The 17,344-nt window shown below is 50.5% G+C and overlaps 2 protein-coding genes across 4 annotated transcripts in view; both read right to left on the reverse strand.

Annotated features, from left to right (window-relative positions):
• Positions 1-868: 868 nt before the first annotated feature.
• Crybb3 (crystallin beta B3) lies at positions 869-6,062 on the reverse strand. The gene is made up of 5 exons (XM_027416085.2): positions 5,988-6,062; positions 5,383-5,501; positions 3,587-3,719; positions 2,609-2,751; positions 869-1,034 (listed from the first exon to the last, which is right to left on the reverse strand). The coding sequence occupies exons 1-5, from the start codon at positions 6,060-6,062 to the stop codon at positions 869-871; spliced, it is 636 nt and encodes a 211-aa protein (XP_027271886.1).
• An 11,035-nt stretch (positions 6,063-17,097) lies between these two features.
• The window catches only part of Kiaa1671 (KIAA1671 ortholog), a 91,269-nt gene continuing 91,022 nt past the window's right edge, over positions 17,098-17,344 (reverse strand). For all 3 annotated transcript variants that reach the window (XM_035443494.1, XM_035443497.1, XM_035443495.1), the window contains one exon: positions 17,098-17,176. In XM_035443494.1, the coding sequence (XP_035299385.1) occupies positions 17,098-17,176 (79 nt within the window). The remainder of the gene's footprint in view (positions 17,177-17,344) is intronic.

The raw sequence follows: 17,344 nt of genomic DNA on the forward strand, positions 1-17,344 counted from the left end.
GGGAGTCCTGGTCCTCCTCTTGAAAGCTGTGCTGCTCAGGGAAGTGCATGCCAGCTCTCTGCACCTCTGTTTCTCTGAGAATGGCTTCAGCTAGGGCAGCCCTGTACTCAGGTGGCTTGCTTCCCTCAGAATGAATGGAAATGGGATTAACTGACTGATAGGAGAATTTAGAGAAATGATACAAGGAAGGGTGGGAGAAAGGATGGAAGGACAGATGAACTGACAGATGGAAGAAGGATGGATAGCTAATGGATGGATGGATGTGTGATGGGTGGGGGCCAGCAAGGATGTATGAATCAATGGGAAGAAAATATAGATAGAAATAAGGGAGGAAAGATGGGTGGATGACAGATAGATGAGTAGGACCGATGGGTAGGAAGATGAATGGAAGGATGGGTAAGTGAATGGATGAGTGGGTGGGTAGATGATGAATAAATGAGTGGGAGGACAGGTGTGTGGATGAATGAATGGCTGGCTAGCTTAGTGGATGGGTGGATGGATGGATGGATGGATGGATGGGTGGATGGATGGATGGATGGGTGGATAGATGGATGGATGGATGAGTGCATGGGTGGGTGGGTGGGTGGGTGGATATGACAGGATGAATAGGTGAATGGATGAATGGACAGACAGACAGTTATTCAGATGTAGGCACTGTTGGTGGAAGTAAGCCTGTGGCAGAGGGGGCATGGACTGGGCTGACAAGACTAGACACAGCACAGGCACACCCCTCCTCCCCTCCTTGCGGGTCTGGACCCCTCCAGCCTAGCCTCCACAGGAAGTGACGCAGACAGAGCAGCATGGCTGGTGGGCTTTATTGAGCAGGTTGGGGAGGGGACACAGGCCTTGGGCCCAGGGATCTGAGTCCTCAGCTGCTCAGGAAGCAGCCGCGCTTGTGCCACTTCTGGTCACGGATGCGGCGCACCGACTGCAGCTGTGGCTGGTTGGCGTCCCATTCATTCCAGTGGCGGAACTCGCCCCGCTCGAACACGTACTGGCGCCCGCGGTAGCCAGGAAACTCGTAGCCCACCCACCTGCGCAGAATAATATGTGAGGCAAGTTTCTCTTGTCGCCCCCCCTCTGGCCAAGCACAACCCTTTAAAGCCTGCATTTGCTGTGCTCTCCACCTTGGCTCCCCAACTCCCTGCCATGACTCTGCTTTTTCAAAGCATCCCTGGCCTCACCTCTCAGCACCATTCCCACATCAGGCTAAGTCCAAGCCTTCGCACCTGCAGTTCCTTCTGATTGGAATATCCTTCCTTACCTGATCTTATGTCTCCTTGAGGGGCAGAATCACACATACCCCTGGGACTCACAGAGACACCTTCCCCCAGTGTGTCCATCACAGTCACCATCAGACTGACATCCCTGAGAAGGGCTACCCAGTTCTAACTGACCACAGGACCCCCATCCCTGTTGCTCAGGAAAAGCCACAGAGTACATTTTCAGTGTCGTCTTTCCAGGCTCAATCCCAGGTTCAAACCCACAAAGGAGAAGGAAGGCAAAGTGGCCCTGAGGTTGCGGTGACCCCAAGGTTGTGGTGACCCCAAGGTCGAGGTGACCCCAAGGTCACATTAGCAGATAGTAACCCTGCCCACACCAATGCTAACTCGGGCCCCTGATAATAACAAAGAATGTGAGATCAAGGTCACTTTGAGAATCAGTTCCAGGCCTGGGGAGTTAGGGAAGCCATAGAGACCTAGGTGGAGACCATGCGTTGAGGGTGATTCATTCAACTGAGGGAGAACAAAACTGTCTAGAAACTTCAATGGAGCAGAAGGACACTGGAGCATTCCCATGGCAGGGCGAGGGGCGGGGAGAAAGAGAGAGTAAGGAGGGGTAAGAGGGGAGAGAGGGACAAAGAGTAGGGAGGGAGTAATAAGAGATTAGGGAGACATGGGGCAAAGAGAATAGGGAGAAGAGGAAGACAGAGAGAGAGAGAGAGAGAGAGAGAGAGAGAGAGAGAGAGAGAGAGACTGTGAACATGTACACAGTGCTGGGGATAGAACTTAACTCCTTTTGTGGTTGGTTGGTTGGTTGGTTGGTTGGTTGGTTGGTTTTTCGAGACAGGGTTTCTCTGTGTAGCTTTTGAGCCTATCCTGGCACTCGCTCTGGAGACCAGGCTGGCCTCAAACTCACGGAGATCAGCCTGCCTCTGCCTCCCAAGTGCTGGGATTAAAGGTGTGTGCCACCAACGCCCAGCTGTTTGTTTGCTTTTTTTAAGAAGGTGTTTCTCCTGTGTAGCCCTGGCTGTTCTGGCACTCACTCTATAGACCAGGCTGGCCTCAAACTCAGAGATCCTCCTGTCTCTCCTTCTGTGTACTGGGATTAAAAGGTGTACATCAACATGCTGGTGCTGTAGTTCTTGCATTTTTTTTTTTTTTTGATGCAGGACCTGATTCTGGAACCCAGGCCACTCTTCCTGCCTTGCCTCCTGAACGTTAGGATCATGGACTGGGCCATTGTGCCCCCCACCCCATGGACTTTGAGTGAGGGTGGGTTCAGAGTGCAGGCTGTCACTCAAGTGTGGAGCTGGCAGCTGGAGTGAAGCTGCTGCTAAAGGAGCAGCCACCAGAGCTGGAGCGGAGGGGGCTGGGGGTTCCCTTACGTCCCGTTGATGACTCGGATGCTGGCCACACGATCCTGGAAGCCATGGGCCCACAGGCTGGGCACATCATCATCCACAATCTCCATCTTTCGCCCACTGAAGGCTGGGTTCTCAAACAGGTGAAGTTTGTGGTCTGGGCCATCCTGGGGGCAAAGGTTAAGGGTGAGTGGGGTCCCACACCCAGAAGAAGAATCGAGTCACCCCAACTACTCTGCAAAGCCCAAGAGACACCCCAGAGCTGAGCAAGAAAGAGGAAGGGGGCTGGATAGATCTCCTTCTACCAGTCATTACCACCAAAAAGGGAAACTGAGGCTCAGAGGGGGCCCCAAAGATTCAAGGCCCAGCCTCCCCTCCTCCTAGGCTGAGTCTGCCTTCATCTCCATCTCCCTGGTTTCCTTCCTCTGTTGTCTAAAATGAACTCTGTTCAGACATTGGGAGGAAGGGCTTGGGTGGCTTCTGTGTTGATGGAGGAGGTGGGAGCACATCAGTAATTTAGTGTCCTTATGGACCATGCTCCCTGCAAGAAACACCAGGGAAAAGTGTAAACTGCCTTGAAGTGGTTTGCACTATGAAGTTTCTCAGGTTAATTGGGTTACTATGAAGGGGTTCATGGTCATGTCTGCCAATTCGGGACAAGGACCCTAGTGTCCTGCCCTGGTGCCCACTCAGGATCCAGCTTCTTCTCACCCCACACCATTGTTGAGATAAAAAAAAAAATCTGAGGCCTGTCTAGGAGGGATCACAATGACCAAACTTGCTGGAGCAAGGTGCACATACACACACATGAACACACACACACACACACACACACACACACACACACACGAGCAGGCACATGTACACACACCTGCACATACACACAAACACACACGTGCACATGCATGCACACAATGCATTCACAGACACACATACACACATGAGCACACACACACACACACACACACACACACACACACACAGCATCAGGTTCTGACTCACGATGTGCAAAGGCCGGAGGGACAGGAGAATGTCGTTACGTCGGCTGCTGGACCAGGCATCCCAGCGAGGGTAATCCCCCTTCTCCAGGACAAACTGCTCCCCACGGAAGGCCCTGCGCTCAAATGCCAGCCACCTGAGGGTGGAAGGAACAGGATCACCCTGATGTGGCTGAGTGGGGACCAACATGTAGGGCAAAGAACAGAAAGGAAACACCCCTGTGCCTGCTGTTAAGGGACCTGCAGGGACTTGGTTGGGACTGATGCCCTAGACCAGAAACCCTTATCCTAGGACATGCTAAGAATACATGTGTGGCTAAGTCCCACAGTGCCTGCCACAGGTTGAGCAAAAGATACATGAGTGAGGGGGCTGGAGTCATAGCTCAGCTGTTAAGAACACTGGATGCTGTTACAGAAAACCTGGGTTCAACTTGCAGCTAACCACATGACAGCGTTATGAGCATCTGAACTCCAGTTCTAGGGGATCCGGTGACCTCTCCTGGCCACCAAGGGTAATGCATGCACTTGTGCACAGACTTCACATGCAGGCAAAACACTCATATATATATAATATAAACATAAATAAACTTTAAAATAGATCTGTGGGGCTGGAGAGATGGCTCAGAGGTTAAGAGCACCGACTGCTCTTCCAGAGGTCCTGAGTTCAATTCCCAGCAACCACATGGTGGCTCACAACCATCCGTTATGAGACCTGGTGCCCTCTTCTGGTGTGCAGATGTACATGGAAGCAGAACGTTGTATACATAAGAAATAAATACAATCTTTAAAAAAATAGATCTGTGAGTGAGTTCTGCAGTTATGCCTATGCCTCTTCCCCTTTTCCCTACCCCTCCTCCGTCTTTCCTCTTCCCTGCCCTCCTTTTCTCTCTGTCTTTGTATATATACCATCCACCTCATTCTCTACACACTGAAATCCATCCGTCTATTTGTCCTCAGAAGAGGAGACACAGCTGGCAGACATGCTGCCTGAGATCACAGGAAGTCCCAGAACTAGACTCAATCTTAAGGCCAGAGCTCAGTGTGTGCAGAGTGTGCAGTGAGGGGCCTGCTTGTCTTGAGGGCAGACTCCAGACATCTAGTTTTTCTGGCCTCAGTTTCCTCTGTTATGCCAGTTATAGAAAAGGGTGTGGCTCTCATATGATGCGGATTCATGATAAAATTCATATGAAGCCTTATAGTGTCATAATTCCTATGGCTATTTAATGGTAAGTCCCATTTCCATTTACATGACTTCATTTCTTAGTCTTTAAAAACTTTTATGGGGTGGGGGCAGCAGCGGTGGTGCACACCTTTAATTCCAGCACTCAGGAGGCAGAGGCAGGTGGATCTCTGTGAGTTCAAGGCCAGCCTGGTCTACAGAGCAAGTTCCATGACAGCCAGGGATACACAGAGAAACCTTGTCTCAGAAAAACAAACTTTTTATGTGCATGTGGGTGCTTTGCTTGCGTGTATATCTGTGCACCTCATGTGTGCCTGGTGCCTGCATAGATCAGAAGAGGGTGTGGGATCCCCTGGAACTGGAGACACAGACAGTTGTGAGCACCACATGGATGCTGGGAATTGATGTTAACCAATGTTAACACGGTCTTTCACCTCTGAACATGACACCAGCTGGCCTCCTTTCTGTTCCTGCCATACACCACAGGAATCTAAAGCCAGGATTCTGTCATTTCATGGATGGGGAAACCGAGGCAAAGATGGCTAGGGAGTAGCTCAGGGCAGATCTGGGGTCTCTGATCAAAGGAGGTTGGCGCAGGGAGACACTGTCCAGGTACTCACGGTCCAGACTCCACCTGGATGGAGCCCACCTTCTCCAGCAGGCTGTCAGTGAGGTTGGGACACTCAGCCGAGAGCTCACATCGCTTGCCCTGGAAGTTCTCTAACTCATACACAGTCACCTGGAAGAACAGAGGTGAAAGCCTTGCCCCCGGCCTTGAGCTCCATCAGTACAAGAGGGAGGCCCCATCTGCTTCCTCCTCTCCCAGGAGAGTCGCACATGTCTTCACTGCCTCTTGGTGGCCACAGCAAGCATTACGATAATGCCACAAGTCCTATTAAAATCTTCAGGGCAGCCTCAGGACATCCATGTCAGATGTCCCTTCCAAAGCCTCACCATGTTTTGAAAGGGATAGAGTCAGCTATGTCACACTCCCCCCATCTTCCAGCCATGCTCCTGTCACCCATTTTATCTCATAACAATTTTGGGACTGAGGACAGCAGGGATCACTTCCATTTTAAAGATGTCAATGCCCAGAGACATCAAGAAACTCAAGCAAAGTCACACAGGAAAAGCTACATCTCCTGAAGCTTGGTGCCCCTGTGTTTCCACTGAGTCAGTTGCTGCCCTCAGCCCTGAGCACTAGGTCCCATCAAGACCCCAGTACCTTGTAGCTGCCCCCAAGGCCTCCATGGCTTTTGCCAGCTGCAGCCTGCTCAGGTGTGCTATGCTGCTCTGCCATCTCTCCAAGGACACTTCTGCCTCAAACTGGAGGGAAACGGGGTCACCAGCTCCACGCAGCAGGGACAGGTGCTGATGTGGCTGGAACCAAACAGTAGTGAGGCCTTTGCTCCCCATGTCTCGTGGCCATGAATCAAGATCTATAGTCAGGCACTCAGTCATTCAGCAAACACCCCTGGGCACCTGCTTTGGGCCATGCATCTAGGCCTGTTAGTGGGATTGGGGAGTCTCTGGGGAGACCAGAAAATCAAAACCCCTTTATTGAGGCCACAGAGAAGAAAGGACTCAGATTTGATCAGCACCTCCCCCACCACACACACACACACACACACACACACACACACACACACACACACCCCAAAATGCTCCCTTCACAGGAGCATTCACTGGGCACCTCTGTAGGCTCTCTGAAGGCTCAGTGCCCAGGACTGGACACCAAAGCAAGCCAGGGTGAACAGCAGACCACAGCAGGCATGAGAGATAGACAGACAGACCAAGCAGCTGTGAAATGGGCCAGGCCTGTGAAACCATCCCAGGCCACGAAGCTGGCTACTCACTCCCGAAACTGATGGAGCGCTTGCCGTGTTCCAGGCACTTGCATACTGGACCCTGACAGTCTCTCTTAGCCCCAGGGTGCAGAGACACGGGACCCAGGCTCCGCAGACTTCTACTCACCAGCATGGGTGCATGGACATGCACACATACACTGTCCTGCACACACACCTGGCCCTGACTTTCACCTCCCTTATGACCTGTCCTGGCACAATGGTGTGAGGCCCATCATGCCCAGTAGCTTCTGCTTGGCATCTAACTAACATCAGCAGGACACGGGGCTCAGTCCACCTCATGGGGATGCTCCAGTATACCTGGAGGGTCCTTTCCCTTTCTCAGAGCCACCCAATCCTTGGCAGCCTAGTCTCCAGCCCCTACACACAGCTGGGACCCAGCCTCATGCCTAGACCCACAGTCAGCACAGGCTCAGTGGCAGTCATGGGGCCTGGAGGTTAGCCCCTACCCTCAAATGAACCAAGCACCAGCCATGCACACTCATAGAGGCCCGAGGTTGCGCCTTGCACAGTGTTGCACTTCCCCCAGGCTCACCCGGTCCAGAACAAACCTGCCTCCAGGACCAGCTGTTCCCAGACTGGCCTGCCTCCAAGGCTGGCCTATTTATGGGTGTATTTTGTTGGCCCAGCACATCATAGCCTGCTGAGATAGCGTCCTGTCCACACAATCCTGTCCGGGCCATTTCACCCTAATGGTAAGCCCGGGGAGGCCCCCAAGGCCAGTCACCTCCAACGCAACTCTGATGACTTCCTGGGGTCTTTGCTGACTTTGTGGGAGGCCTGACAGGCTAGACAGGGGACATGGAGCACAAATCCCTCCTGTGACCCCCTATCCCCTTTGGCTTCTCGATGCTGTTTTCCTACCAGAGTTCTCAACACTCCCAGATGGGCTCCAGATCTCGAAGCAGAATCCATGTGCCAGGCAAGTGGATTGAAGTCAGATCACCACAAATGTATTTTCTAAATCTACTGTAAACCCATGCAGCCATTTCGAAAGGCTATGGCATCAGTGAAGGCACATTCCTCATGAGGGCAGCAGGTATGAAGGACAGCTGCCAGTTGTAGATGTACAAGGCACTTTTGGTTTTGTGACTGCTATATTGATGTGTTTCCTTACATCCTTAAGGGAGGAATTTTGATCACCATATTAAAGAAGATGAAGAAACTGGGCTCAGAGAGGCCACTTGGGTTACAGAAGTCACAGAGTTGTTTGCTGTAGGCTCAAATCCCAAGGCCACCTAAGACCCAATCACCAGATCCTCAGGATGTTGTCAGTGACCCCTTTAAACTTTACAGATCCCATGACCAGGGTGAGTCACAGAGTTCTCACAGTCATAGCTACAAATTTTTTTTTTCTTGTGAGTATGTATTGCACAAGTAGGTATGTGTGTGGCTGAGTGGGCCTGGTGTCCTCTGTGCCACTCTCCACCTTATTCCTTTAAGACAGGGTCCCTCACTGATCCTGGAGCTAGGCCTACAGTCAGCCAGTCCCAGCAATCCTCCTGTCTCCATCCTTGGCACCACTGAGGTTACAGGTGCTTATGCGACCACCATTGGCTTTCCACAGAGTACTTAGCCATCTCCCCAGTTCCATAAACTAATGTGTTAGTTATTACTGTCACTGTGACCAAAACGCCCAACAGAAACAAGGGTAGACAGTTTATTTTGGCTGACAATTTCAAACCACTACACACTCCTGCTCCACGATGCTTTCTCTACAAGTGACCAGCAGCCACCACATGCTGTCACTGTATTCTGACCCCCCAGGACCCCACCTCCTGCTGATAGTTCACACTAATGACCACTTTCTACCACAGGTGCTGAAGCCAAGAGAGCCTCTCTTCAGGGGCAGTTACCACTGGCCAGGAACACAAACAAAAGGATGGTGACGGGGACAGTATGGCACCCTCCACCCTCTGCCGTCTCAGCACTGCCATCTGCCATTCCCAACCCACAGTTCTGGGTGTCAGCACTGCTGCCATCCAGAGCCACACTGCTCTTAGTCAAGGTAGCATGGGGTGCTGCCCTGTGGGTGGGTACCTGGGGATCAGGATCTCTACCAGGCTGGTAACCACTGTGCTGGCTGCTTCTGTGTCAATACAACACAAGCTGGAGTCATCAGAGAGGAGGGAGACTCAACTGAGAAACTGTCTCTGTAAGATGGAGCTGTAGGAAAGCTCCTAGGGCATTTTCTTAATTATCGATTGAAATGGCAGGGCCCAGCCTATTGTGGGTGGGGCCATCCCCGGGCTGGTGGTCCTGGGTTCTATAAAAAAAAAAACAGGCTGAGAAAGCCATGGGGAACAAGCCAGTAAGCAGCACCCTCCATGGCCTCTGCATCAGCTCCTGCCTCCAGATTCCTGCCCTCTTTGCTTTTGATGATGAACTATTATATGGAACTGTGAATGAAATGAATTCCCCATTTGCTTTTGATCATGGTGAATTATCACAGCCATAGTGATCCTAGATAACCAGATAACCACTATGCCTGGGTAAGCTATTGATTAGCATCTGTGAGGGTTAATATTGTTGATTTGACAGGCTCTAGAATCACCCACAAGACAAGGCCTCTGGGCATACCCGTGAGGGGTTACAGGGATTAGGTCATCTCTGAGCACACCTGTGAGGTATTATATAGATTAGGTCAGCCCTGGGCACACCCATGAGGTATTATATAGATTAGGTCATCCCTGAACACACCTGTGAGGGATTTCCAGATAAGGTTAATTGAAGTGGGAAAATCTATTGCAATGATTAGCTTTAATTTTAAACTTGACAAAGCCTAGAGTCTCGCTGAGGGATCATCAGTTTCATCCTCTAGAAAACACCAAGGAAGAGTTCCTGAGTAGAACTTGGCCTACTAACATAACAATCAAGATGTGTTATTGATTTTAACATCCCAGGGTAGCGTCCAAATTAGCTTTAACTGTCAGCTTGTGACAACATAGAGCCATCTGATAAGGGAGTCTCATTTGAGGGATGGTCCAGACGAGGGTGGCTTATGGGCATCTCTGTAAAAATCTTTTTTTAAAGATTTTATTTATTTATTATATATACAACATTCTGCTTCCATGTATATCTGCACACCAGAAAAGGGCACCAGATCTCATAACGGATGGTTGTGAGCCACCATGTGGTTGCTGGGAATTGAACTCAGGACCTCTGGAAGAACGGTTGGTGCTCTTAACCTCTGAGCTCTCTCTCCAGCCCTGGGAATTGTCTTGAGTATTAGTTTACGTAAGAGGGCCTGGCTCACTGTGGGTGGCACCAGTTCCTGGTCCTGACTGGCTGAGCATGAAGCTGAAAACAAACCAGTAAGCAGCAACCTCCATGGTTTCTACTTCAAATTACTGCTCAAGTCCCTACCTTGGCATCTCTCAATTGACGGATGGTGATGTGTAAGCGTTAGCCAAATAGACAGTTCTTCCCTTAAGTTTCTTCTGGGTATTGGGCTCATCACAGCAACAGAAAGGAAACTGAAACGGCTAAGTTATTAACATCCCTGACTAGGCTGTGTAGGCTGTTGTTGCATATCTAGGTTGTCTATCGATTCCATCCCTGGGTAGGTTATTGACTAGCATCATTCAGTAGGCTGTTGATTAATTTCCCTAAATAGGCTAGCACTTGCCATCCCTGGGTAGGTTATCAACTAGGTATCATTGAGTAGGCTGCTGATTAATTTCCCTGGGTAGGCTAGCACTTGCCATCTTGGGTAGGTTATTGACTATCACTGGGTAGGTCGTTGATTAGCACTCCTGGCCGCTATTCACCAAATGCCCTAGCATCCTCTACCTCCTGTAATAACCAAGAGTGCTTCCATCATTGACAAAAGGCTGCCATGAGACAACCCTCCAAGCTACACCTCACCGTAATGTAATTCTTGCCACAAATGCTGTCATCACTACCCCTCATTTTGTTGCTAAGAACCACCAACACAGAGAGATTCTGTGGCTGGAAAGACAATATGAGGATTCCACTCTCTTGGACCTCAGTGGTCATCATCTTATTTTCATGTCTCCTATGATGGAGTCCCTGTCTGAGGCTCCCTCCTGCTGCCTGGACACAGCTCAGCACAAACATCAGCCTGACTCTGTGTGGGAGACCCCATCAACCCAGTAGGCCCCTTCGCTCACTCGCGGACACATGGCTTCGGCAGCACAACTGCTGTGAGAGCTTTATTATTTTTGGAGTCTGGGTGTGCCCCGTTTGCACATGCAGTTCACCCCATTTGGTGCAATCAGCTGGATTCCTGACTGCTTGTCTGTGCCAGAAAACCTCTTACAGTGACAAAATATAAAAACACAGGGGACATCCGGTCACTGGGAAGTCTGGGAAGCCCCATTTGTTTTGACAGTAAAAATATAGTTTTATAGATGGATTCTCAGTCACGAAGTTAGGTCCTTCTTGGGATGGCTCAGTGCCCCATCCGCCTTCATCCTGAAGTCCTGCAGCTTGTGGATTGGTAAGGCAGCTGTCAGAATGCCATAGATAGGATGTGCATTTTGCGAGTCCTTCCCGATTGTGTCGCAAACATCCCAGGCGGGACCCAGAAGAACAGTTAGGAAAATATAACCCTATATTCACATACATAATTCCATTCTCCCGCCCCAGCATACAAAGTGTGTTGAGGACCATGGTCATTCCGGAACAGAATAAGAAACAACTTGATACAAATGCCTTCCCTGTATCAATATATTACCTTTGTGAGCCCCATATAACAAGATCTGTAAGGCGACACGGGATGGGAACATTAAAAAGCTCAGATTGTCCTTTAGAGGACAGGAGAAGATTCTAGCTGGCTTGATGCTGCCAGGGATTGTCACAGCATAGGTGACGTTAACAGTTTAAGGAGGGTGAAGGATGCAGGCTTCCTGTGGGGGCTAAGAGACAAACAGACGCTGTAGGTGGAATGGGGGTCTTGGGACAGGGACAAGTGAAGTCTCCCGCCTGCTGCCTTCTGACATAGCTTCAGGCTTCTGGAATGTGACCTTTCTGAAAGTCGATGGCATCCTCTCTCCCTGAGGGGCTTGAGGCCAAGGCAAACTCAGAGGTGTGGAGTGGACTCTGCTAGTCTCTTGGGGCTCCCTCCACCTTAAGAATGTCCCCAGCAATGTTGGGAACCTGGAGATTTGGAGATCTGCTCCCTGTCAACACATGGTGGGGCAAAGGCACACTGGGAGGGCACAACATCTCTGTTGCCCGAATGACTTGCCAGGGCCTGAATATTAACATGGGTAGATGTTTCAATTTCAATCAATGTGTAACATTGTGTAACATTTCAATCAAGCCTAGATCCAGGGCTTTCCTGTGGGCACAGAGATGAACAATCTTAAATCCAGGACAGAGCAGCTCTTACCCCCCAACACACAACCCAGGACTGACCAGCCAGCTTTCCCTCAGGGAAATCCATAGGAGGATTTTTCCAATCTCTGCTTAATGACTAAGGTTGAAGACCTAGGCCTATTTCTAGAGGTGGTCTCACTGCAGGAGGAAAATGTACATCTAGAAAGAAACCTGGCTTGCTCCCCTAGGATACAAACTCCTCTGGTCCTGCCCCTGCAGCCTACCCAACCTGAGGCCATCAAATAAGTTTTACACTAGGCTCCCAACTGGCCAGGACCACATGGTTCTCTGCTGCAGTTGAAGACTCCCCACAGTGCTGTATGATTTCACAGGACAAAGGCCTCTGTGTATGAGGCCAGATTATGCGGGAGAAGGCCTATCTATGGGGCGGGGGAGGGGGGAGGGCTAGAATGGGGGAGGGGGCATCCAAATGTCACAATAAAGATGGACAAAGACGGGTCAGATGGAACATACATGGGACTCTGCAGAAGGGAGAGCTGGGGGAGATGGAAGTGGCTGAACTGCACAAGCTTAAGGCATGTTAGGTTACTTTAAAAGGTGGGTCCTAGAGAGACCCAAGGCGTAAGCATACAGGACACTACTTGACCCTCCAGAGTCTTTATCTGGTTTAGAAAAGGGGACTAAATGAGTCACTCGATCAGCTTGGCCAAGGGTCTGATCATGGACCCTCTGCTCACCGCACTGACTCTAAAAGGTGACATGGCCAACCTGAACCAGAAGGGTCACTATTGACCCAGTGAGATTGTCAGATCTTGGGTTCTGGAGGGTCAGTAGGTGGGTCTCCTTATGGAATAAAATTCATTTCTTGTCAATCAAGCACAAGGGATTAGGTAGTGATAGACAAGGAAAGCTCATTTTGATTCTACTACTAAGGAAAGCTCATTTTGATTCTACTACTATGCCTTTTGATACTAGAGACAGAACACTTCCTGCCACAGTGGGATTCTTTATGCCCAAAACAAAGAAAAGAGTGGAAAGAAGTTAGAAACATGAGCTTTGTGGGTTCATTTTGTTACTGTTGTTTTTGTTGTTGTTATGTTTTTTGTTGTTGTTTTGTTTTGTTTTTGTCTTTTTTCATTCTGAGAGTAGATTTTACAGCCCAGGCTAGCCTTCAGCTTTCTTATGTAGGCAAGGATGGCCTTGAACTTCCAACCCTCCTCCTTTTACCCAAGTGCTAAAATCACAGGTTTGCATCATCACACTCGATTTGTGTGGTACTGGGGACAGACCCTGGGACCTCCTTTGTGGAGGCACACACTCCACCCACTGAGTCATATACCCCCCTCAGCCCTGCTAGTGTGTTTCAAAGGGAGTCCCTGGCAAGCTACTACTGGGTCAAGTGTGCTGCAGCATACAAAATGGGTCTACAAATACAACAGGAAAGAGGAACTACGGAAGCATCTGCAGACAGACTGAACCCCAAATGATTTCAGGGGATGGATGTCCGCTCACCACTAGCTCAGGGAAGGAAGAGAATTCAGTGAAGTGTGAACTTCTGCTCTTATCAGTAGCCAGAGCACAGGGTGGGGTGCATGTGGGGTGCAGGTGTGTGTGGTTGGGGTGTGGGTGGGACCTGAAGTCTCCTAAGTACTGAATACCTCAGTGCCCAGGCACAGGTGACTCTACTAATTCAATGACACCATCTTTTCCCACCACATCCTTCCAAAGGGAAAATGGGCAGAGAGGGTAGCTGAGAGAGGAGCTGAGGAGACAAGACAGAGAGGCAGGTCTTGACACCATTTGCAAGTAACGGATTTACAGAGAACGACTTTTGTCAATGAGGAGGTCAGGGCAGTGTCGGGCAAAGTGCCAGGCAGGCAGCTGTCAGAACACATGACCCAGGGCCCTCCACAGCCATGGACCACCTTGGAACTGCCCAAACATGTCACCAAGGCAAGGTTGGAAAAAGGTCTCTGGAAGCTGCCAGCACAGTAGGCAGCTGGACTGGCATGTCTGGGGTGACCGCTGGTGCTGGAGCTTCTGATGACATCTTGAGGATATTCAAAAGGAAATAAGAGAGGGTGGATGTCTGGAGTACAGAAGGCTCAAGACTTCCAGGAGTGAGGATTCAGCTGGCAGAATGCAAAGGAGAATACCGTAGACCCTGTGGCCCACCCAGCATCTGGCCTGAGGCTCCCACTACAGGAGACTTTCAGTTAGATCAACATCCAGACAGACCTTGACAATCACTCGGCCAGGTGGGTCACAGATGCCAGGGGTGGGGCCACATCTATTCTGAGCTGACACAGTCCAGTCTTCACTCCAGCAGGACACACTTGTTCAGAAAAGATGAGGAAGAAATACACCCGGAGCAGGTCTGGTACTCGAGTGGCCAAGGCACTTGACCATGCACTGAGGTTCATAACACTTAGGCCCGAGGGGCAAAGGCTACCCCACAGAAACCAGACAACCCAGATGTGGACAAGGGTAAAACTCACAAGCTTTCATAGGCTTGGACAGGGATCAGGTAACCTGAGGCAACTGGATACTGTCCATCCCTTCTGTCTGTCTATTAATGCTGAAATATATGAGCGTTGTCAAGTTTCTAAGAAAATCGGCTTCATTATTGCTTTGTCCCCCTCTAAAGCAGACATGAAAGTGGTGAGACACAGACCAACTGTGCACACAGCCCCACAGGCAAGATAAGTATACGGACAGAACAGGGGGTTGTGTGCTTATAAATATCAACAGAGGATCTAAGTGGGGAAAGAGGAGCCTGTCCCCCACCCCCCCAAAAAAAAAATCAAAATCCAGGAGACACCAGTATAACGTCTGGACAGTGACCCTTGCCATCTGAGAGCCATTCAAGCTTTCTTGTCCACGTCCTTCCAGAAGGGCTGCCTGGAGAACTGAGGGACTCCTCCTGTGAGGTGTGTGCAGGGCAGGAAGGCCAACTGTCATGCCAAAGGCCAATCCACTCCCACAAGGAGCGCTGGAAGGTCCTTCTGGAGACTGGAGCAGGTCCTGGGGTAGGGTCTTTCTTCCTATGGGGACCCAGATGAGGCTCAGCACTGTGTCTTTAGGGCAGAAAGGCCCAGGCACATGAGCATGGCAGGGGAGGAGCAGCGGGTGGCTTGGCCTCGGGCTCTGACGTCTGGCGGTTAAGGCTTGAGTTTATGGGTAGTGATGTCTGCAGAGAAATGATAATCCATGGTTAGCAGCATTTGCTATGGTTCCCCCCATCAGGCCTTCCATCCTCTGCTGGGGCTCAGGTCTACCCGGATGGTGCAGGAGGCCCTGGGTTCTATCCCCAGAGTGTCACCACTCTCAGGAAGGATTTGGAGAGAGTTGGGGACTGGGCAAAGTGATCAATGGGGCAAGCATTGTGACCAGTTGCAATGAGCCAGTTGCAACATCACCTCTGACCCTTAACTCCCTCCAGCAAGTTGCTGGAGGTTGTATCATGGATTTCAAAGTCACTACAGAGGGCTCTGGGCACTCACCGTGAAGCAAGAACAGTTTGGGGTGATGGTTCATAAGCACAGGGCACGTGGGGACAGGTATGCTAAACTCCATGTCAGCACTGAGCAACACAGAATAGACACAAGGTCCTGAACCCTCCACCACTGCCCTGGAGCAGACTTGCTTGGGAATTTATTCATCCTTTGGATTCATGATATATTCGTGTCCACCCATACATGTAATTATAGGACACATGCTGTATACATATCTGCAGCTGCCCCCTGATCCTGCAGTCAAATGCACAGTCTGCTAGCAATGTTTAGTCTCATCTAGAGTCCGACAGACAGGGCTGGAGTGAGGGAGCCCTGAGAAGCTTCTGTAGGGCACTGACCTAGCAAGAGAGTCTGAGCTCCAGGGTGCACCCACCCAAAAAAAAGACCCACCCCAAAACAGACCAACAAGGTGGGGCCTGCAAATTCCAAACAGCACCACGTCCACTCAGGCTGGGCTTTGCTTTTTGTGATTCAGGAGGTAGCCCTCTCCTGACCACACCCAGGCCAGCTTTTTTTAAATATTTATTTATTATGTGTACAATGTTCGGCTTGCATGTATGCCTGTAGGCCAGAAGAGGGCACCAAATCTCATTACAGATGGTCGTGAGCCACCATGTGGTTGCTGGGAATTGAACTCAGGACCTTTGGAAGAGCAGGCAGTGAGTGCTCTTAACAGCTGAGCCATCTCTCCAGCCCAGCCCCAGGCCAGCTTTTATAGCACACATCCCACTCTATGCTAGGACACAGTGGTACTCCATCAATCTCTTATGTTCTCAGGTAAGCTGGGGGAGGGAGCCCACAGCCACACGGGCATCGCTGACCTGTGTAGGTGGAGACAGCAGAGCACACACCAATCTGAGTGCGTGACTTCTAAATAAACTCAGCCCTGCCTGTCTGTGCCACCCCCAATCCACATGTCAGCCAACCCCACAGTGATGATGCACCCCTACTGAGCATGTGCAGATTTGTCAGCATTGCCTAGACAATAGCAAGATTGACCACCCAGCCAGCACACACTGGGTGACGTGTTAGAAGTCATCCAGGTGACTTAAAGGGCTGGTGAGATGGCTCAGAGGGTAAAAAAGCTTGCTGTGCAAGCCTGAAGACCTGAGTTCAATCCCTGGATCCCACATATATGTGGAAGGAGAGAACTTGACTCCACAGGGTTGTACACTGTGACACATGTGCCCGAGTACGCCATGTACTTATGCAGTAACAAATACGACTTAAGGCACAGGAGAGTGTGTGGAGATTCTATGCAGACCACAGACATGTCACACCCAGCACCTTAGGGCCCTCAGATCTTGGTGTCAGTGGAGCCTTCAAATGGATCTCAGGTGGATACCAAGGGACGGACTATATACAGTCTCCAATTAAAGGTACATAGTTTTTACACTAAGACTTCCCTATGCAATGTCTTGAAATGTCTATGGCTAGCTGGCCTTTGATGTCACTACCTTTCCCCAAGGGCTTTGAGGGCAACAGGAAGGTCAAGGTCATGAGGTCAGAGCACTGGTTACCTGACGCCCTTCCCCAGGCTCTTCACAGGAATCCAGAACTGTCACCTTTGTGTGACCACCTCCCTCTTGAGGTCCCCAGGCCCCAGGGGCCTCAGTGCTCCACCTGAGCTCCATCCTGGGGTCCTACCTGGTCAAGCTTGATTGTCATACAGGCTCTGCCTCTTCTTGGATTTCAGCTCCTTTAGCCACTGGGGCGAGTGTTCCTCTGACCTGAAATCACAGCACCAGTAAGTTGAGTGAAAACCACACTCTGGCTCCTCAAGGGCAGGGCAACGTGCCCCCACCCCACCCCCGACCCCCCACCCCCACCCTGGGCCCTCCATCCACCATCCTGGTCAGATACTGTTCTAGATGTTTCTGTGACTATTTCAGATGAGA

This window comes from Cricetulus griseus, chromosome 4, assembly GCF_003668045.3.
Source record: "Cricetulus griseus strain 17A/GY chromosome 4, alternate assembly CriGri-PICRH-1.0, whole genome shotgun sequence".
Taxonomy (NCBI): Eukaryota; Metazoa; Chordata; class Mammalia; order Rodentia; family Cricetidae; genus Cricetulus; species Cricetulus griseus.

Coding starts and splice junctions, on each gene's coding strand:
- Crybb3 (XM_027416085.2), bottom strand. CDS start 6,062: ATGGCAGAGCAGCATAGCACACCTGAGCAGGCTGCAGCTGGCAAAAGC. Junction 3,720..5,382: donor ATCCAGGTGGAGTCTGGACC/GTGAGTACCTGG, acceptor TTCCACCCTCAG/GTGGCTGGCATTTGAGCGCA. Junction 1,035..2,608: donor ATCCGAGTCATCAACGGGAC/GTAAGGGAACCC, acceptor TATTCTGCGCAG/GTGGGTGGGCTACGAGTTTC.